The sequence below is a fragment of the Bidens hawaiensis genome, unplaced genomic scaffold (genome assembly GCF_021521415.1).
Source record: "Bidens hawaiensis isolate Kalapana, Puna unplaced genomic scaffold, B.hawaiensis_p1.1 tig00044236_1, whole genome shotgun sequence".
NCBI lineage: Eukaryota > Viridiplantae > Streptophyta > Magnoliopsida > Asterales > Asteraceae > Bidens > Bidens hawaiensis.
The window spans coordinates 74,253-79,891 of record NW_027497861.1 but is presented as its reverse complement, the minus strand read 5'-3'; the positions used below and the strand labels follow the sequence as shown (position 1 = coordinate 79,891).

Genomic DNA, 5,639 nt, shown 5'->3' with positions numbered 1-5,639 from the left:
GTGGCACGAAAAGGTGTCTTGTACAAATTTTATCCTAAAACATAAAGAAAGTTTCTAGTCCTAATCTAGTTCTCTTCTATTATTGTCTATGAAGCAACTACGTTTTGCTAGCTCTAGAATCAGAAGATGTTCCTTAGTCATGGAGACAAAAGCAATTATAAACCGACAACGGATCAAATCAGTATTATGTAGTCTCAGTCCCATTACTAATATATTTACCTTTTTTATTAAACATACTTTTTTTATTACCACACACTATTATGGGTGTTTAAAGTCAGATACTCGGACATTTCAAATAGTGGATTTCAATATACGATTCGGAATCTGAAAATTTTGGATACCAGAGTTCGGATATCTGATCGATAGTGAAACAGATATCCGAAATATCCTGAAAAAAATTATTATTATGAAAGATTTAAAGAACTATTTTTAAAAAATATTTCGGATATCCGAAGTATCCGAAAATTGTCCAAAGTATCCAAATAATTATATGAAGTATCCAAAATATCCGAAAAGTATCCAAAATATCCAAAAAAATCCAAAATTTATAAATAATATTTATTATTTAATAATTAAAAAAAATATTTTGGATAGTTCGGATATCCGAACTATCCAAAAAATTTCAAAAACACTATCCGAATCCAAATACGGAAATTCTGATATCTGAATTTTTGGATAATTCGGATGCAGATTTTTGGATAGTTTTTATACGGGTTTGGATTCAGATTTTTTTAACACCCCTATGCACTATAGCGTTTTTTTAGCATTAACACTATGACAGGCGATATAATAAGTTTAGAGAAACACAAGGGTAAATTTGTAAAGATCCCAATATAGAAGGTCACATATATAACTTATGCATAAAACAACCATAAATATCAACAAATTCTATATTTGCTAGACACTTGTCATCTCTACCGAGCCAACAAGATCAACACGACACTGCTCTTCACCTCCACCTCTCTCTCTCACTCTAAAAGGGTAAATCCGTCTTTAAATTCCAACACTCCTCTAAAGATATTTATCCCATGTTTCTTGGGTCTTTTTATTTTCTTTAACTTGTGTCAAGATTTGATTTTTATTATCCATTTCTTGTTATTGATCCAATTCCTTCATGGGTTTTCGTTGTTATTGTGTTTGGATCCATACCCTTAAGTTTCTTGGATTAATTTGGCTTATTGATCATCAAATCTTGTTGTTAAATATTGATCAAATAAAGAGGAAAAAAAATGAAAAATAGTTACTTTTTGCATAAAGATTTGATTTTTAATTAGGTGTTTAAGTTTTAATCATGTTTTAATCTTAATTTAATCTTTATTAGTGATTTGATGCATAGATTTGCAGGTATTGGTTAAGGGTATTTTGGGGATTTTTTACTTTCAAAGCAATATGTAGATCATAGCCTCATAAGAGTTGAATTCATTTATATTTTTATTAAAAAATATTAATACAAATAAAAATTTAAAATCAAGTGTTGATTTTGCCCCAATTATTTTTTTGAATTAAAGTTTGACTTTTGGATTTAGGAGGTTATGTTTAATAATATTCAACTTAATGTCATTATCATATTTTATGAGTAAAGATAATGTTTGTATCTAAAACTTCACTTTGAAGTCAAACTTGGACTTGTTTAACATGGGCATCATTACACTTTTTTTTGCCTTTTTAACAATTCAAGATTTAATATTATCCTATTGTATATATTAGTTATTCTAGAGTTTAAATTGTTTAAAAAGATGATGTTTTAATTACTAATTTGGGATTCTTGGTATATGAATGTTGACTCACTTTTGTTCTTATTAAGGTCATAGGGATACAAGAAATTTAAAAAATTTAAATTTAGTTCTTGATCTTGAACAATGAGTTCATTTATCAACTTCAAGACCTACGGTGACACGTCACAACCGGAGCTCAACTGCGGTAAACAAATGGTGGCGAATTCGCCTTTGACCAGACAGTCTTCTATCTACTCGTTGACTTTTGACGAACTGCAAAGCACATTAGGTGGTGGTGGTAAAGATTTTGGATCAATGAACATGGATGAACTTTTAAAGAATATTTGGACTGCTGAAGAAACTCAAGCACTTGCATCAACTTCCAATTTTGGAAATTCCCAAAATGCCCCTGATAACAATGGGAATATTCAAAGACAAGGATCTTTGACTTTACCAAGAACACTTAGCCGGAAAACAGTCGATGAAGTGTGGCGAGAATTGCTTATAACTAGTAGTAATGGAGTCAAAGACGGAGACTTGATCGGTCAAACAACGAATTTGCAGCCGCAGGAACGAGAACCGACATTAGGCGAGATGACACTCGAGGATTTCTTGATGAAGGCAGGGGTAGTTAAGGAAGATCACCAAGTTCAAACGAATGTGGGCCAGCCCGTCATGCCCCAAAACGGGTCGTATTTCGGTGATGTTTCACAACTGAACGTTGATAACAGCAGTTTCATTTTCGGGTTTCAAAACTCGAATCCGAACCCGAACCCAAACTCGAACTTGAATCAAAATCACGGGTTTAACGGGCCGAATGTTAACCGACTCACCGAGTCCAAAACAGGGGCGACCCTGCACTCGAAACCAAAACCACAACCACAACCGCAGCCGCAGCCTATTTTTCCTAAACAAGCGGCTTTGGACTTCACTGCACCGTTGACCGGTCAACTGGCTAGCCCGGGGGCGAAAGCTGGGAAATTTGAGCAACCGGTTAAGACTAATGTGGTCCAGGCTAGTGACTTAGAGAATGGAGTTATAAGCATTAAAGCACTCGGGGGTATTCCGGTAAATTCTCCACGAAGTTTGATCCGGAAGAGTAATTTAGATTCGGGGACTCCATCGCCCCCGTTTTATGCGTTTGGTGAAGGAGGGCGGAAAAGTAATGCGACTTTAGAGAAAGTGGTGGAGAGAAGGCGAAGAAGAATGATTAAGAACCGAGAGTCGGCTGCACGATCCCGGGCTCGAAAGCAGGTATTTTTCGTTTTAACAATTTGCATTTGTTAAATATCGAAATTGGTTGATATAATGAGTGTATGATTTGAAATCAAGTTTGTACACCAGAGTCTGTTATATCTTACAATTCATATGATAAGACGAAAAATGGTCATACGGGCCATATGACATTGTCACTGGTCAAATGAGTCATTTTTTGTATAGAATATCAGTTTATATATCATGACTAAAGTAAAAGACTTTTTTATACATTTTCGCGCGTTTTTCTTTTAATTAAAGTTATTTTTGTATTAAACATAATTACATAAGGGTCATATGATATTTAATTATAATTTGTAAGGTTGTTAAAATAAGAATATACACATATATATATATTTTTATTAAATTTGTCTCTATTTTGCGTGGTTTTCGTATTATTACTTTCGCTTAATGGCCACTTGATTTAACTTGATAGGCGTATACTTTGGAACTGGAAGCTGAAGTTGCAAAACTTAAAGAAATCAACAACGAGCTGCTTAAAAGACAGGCATGTAACCGTAACTTTAATCATTATTATTATCATGTTCATAAACTTGTTTAAATGTTTGTTATAACTTATAACCTGTATTTGTTGTTGACCTGACTGTTGTGACTACAGGAAGAGATCATGGAGATGCAGAATAATCAGGTATGTATTCACATAATAATAATAATAATAATAATAATAACAACAACAACAATAATAATAATAATAATAATAATAATAATAGAAGTTATTACTTATTAGTAAGTAGGCCTGTCAACGAACCGAACGAACATAGACAAGGGCATGTTCCTGTTCATTTATTTAACTTTAAATGAACACGAACACTTAATTTGACAAATATTTGTGTTCATGTTCATTCGTTTAAAAAATGAGCATGTTCGTGTTCGTTGATGTTCATTAATTTAAAATCTAAATGAACAGTTCACGAACATAAACGAACATAATTGAACAAAGATAAACAAACATAAACGAACACAAACAAACATAAACGAACATAAATGAGCGCACTTAAATGATAACAAACAAACAAACAAATATAAAACATTAAAGTAGATATTTTATCCAAAGTTTCATCAAAACATGAATATAAACGAACATAAATGAGCTAATGAAACACGTGCGTATGTTCGCTAAATGAACACAAACTTTTTTTTTCATATTCATTCATTTATTAAATGAACGAACATAAACAAACTTCCCCCCAAACAGTTCACTGAATGTTCGGTTCGTTTACAGGTCTATTAGCAAGTGTTTCTTATTTTGACTTCCAAATGTCAACTAATAACTTGTCTCATATTATGCAGGTAGTGGAGAAGAAACTGCCATGGGGAAACAAAAGACTATGCTTACGAAGAACGTTGACTGGACCTTGGTAGACCGAAGAAGTAATCATAGACTAAGCGAAAAAAAAACAATATTAATAATAATGATATTATTATATTAGGTATGCATGTTTTTATACATATGGGAATGCAATATTGTTAACTGTGTCTGTGTGTATGTATTAGGACCAGATTAGCAAGCACATTATATGTTATGTGCAACTTCATTTTGAGAGGCATCCTGTTTGTAAGTTATTTGATTATATGCAAATTGTGGTATGAATCTTTGTTTGTTTGCACTCTTGTTTGGTTTGTAGATTATTGTGTAATTATTAATTACCTTGTTTTGTTTTAAATATTTTGAAGAATATCGGCATGTTATGTGATCGGTTCTAGAGGTGTTCACAGTCTGGTTTTTATTGGTTTTGATGTAGATTTTGAGTTGAACTGCTTACTAAAGTTTTGGAAACAGATAAACCGAACCGATTGGGGTGGGTTGGGTTGGCTGGTTTGTCCGGTTTTGCAAACAGTTCACTGAATGTTCGGTTCGTTTACAGGTCTATTAGCAAGTGTTTCTTATTTTGACTTCCAAATGTCAACTAATAACTTGTCTCATATTATGCAGGTAGTGGAGAAGAAACTGCCATGGGGAAACAAAAGACTATGCTTACGAAGAACGTTGACTGGACCTTGGTAGACCGAAGAAGTAATCATAGACTAAGCGAAAAAAAAACAATATTAATAATAATGATATTATTATATTAGGTATGCATGTTTTTATACATATGGGAATGCAATATTGTTAACTGTGTCTGTGTGTATGTATTAGGACCAGATTAGCAAGCACATTATATGTTATGTGCAACTTCATTTTGAGAGGCATCCTGTTTGTAAGTTATTTGATTATATGCAAATTGTGGTATGAATCTTTGTTTGTTTGCACTCTTGTTTGGTTTGTAGATTATTGTGTAATTATTAATTACCTTGTTTTGTTTTAAATATTTTGAAGAATATCGGCATGTTATGTGATCGGTTCTAGAGGTGTTCACAGTCTGGTTTTTATTGGTTTTGATGTAGATTTTGAGTTGAACTGCTAACTAAAGTTTTGGAAACAGATAAACCGAACCGATTGGGGTGGGTTGGGTTGGCTGGTTTGTCCGGTTTTGCGGGTTTGTCATTTTTTTCCTTTTTTAAAAAGTATGATTTTGCTATAATTTATGTGAACTAGGCTGGCAAAACGTTTAATTTGTAAATATTAATATTGGTTATATGTAAATAATAAATTATAAGTGTTGAGAAATAATAAATTATAAGTGTTGAGAAAAATAAAACTAGAATGGT

At 32.6% G+C, this 5,639-nt stretch overlaps 1 protein-coding gene across 3 annotated transcripts; it reads left to right on the top strand.

The window, feature by feature from the left end:
* Positions 1-779: 779 nt before the first annotated feature.
* LOC143594846 (ABSCISIC ACID-INSENSITIVE 5-like protein 4) lies at positions 780-4,597 on the top strand. 3 transcript variants are annotated; one of them, XM_077074055.1, is made up of 4 exons: positions 1,444-2,969; positions 3,406-3,477; positions 3,589-3,618; positions 4,281-4,597. In XM_077074055.1, the coding sequence occupies exons 1-4, from the start codon at positions 1,860-1,862 to the stop codon at positions 4,350-4,352; spliced, it is 1,284 nt and encodes a 427-aa protein (XP_076930170.1). In that variant the 5' UTR covers positions 1,444-1,859; the 3' UTR covers positions 4,353-4,597. The 3 variants fall into 3 exon arrangements, with proteins under 3 accessions (XP_076930168.1, XP_076930169.1, XP_076930170.1); XM_077074053.1 differs by lacking the exons at positions 3,589-3,618; positions 4,281-4,597 and adding an exon at positions 780-989 and having other exon boundaries at positions 1,821-2,969; positions 3,406-3,546; XM_077074054.1 differs by lacking the exons at positions 3,589-3,618; positions 4,281-4,597 and adding an exon at positions 964-981 and having other exon boundaries at positions 1,805-2,969; positions 3,406-3,546.
* The last annotated feature ends 1,042 nt before the right edge of the window (positions 4,598-5,639 follow it).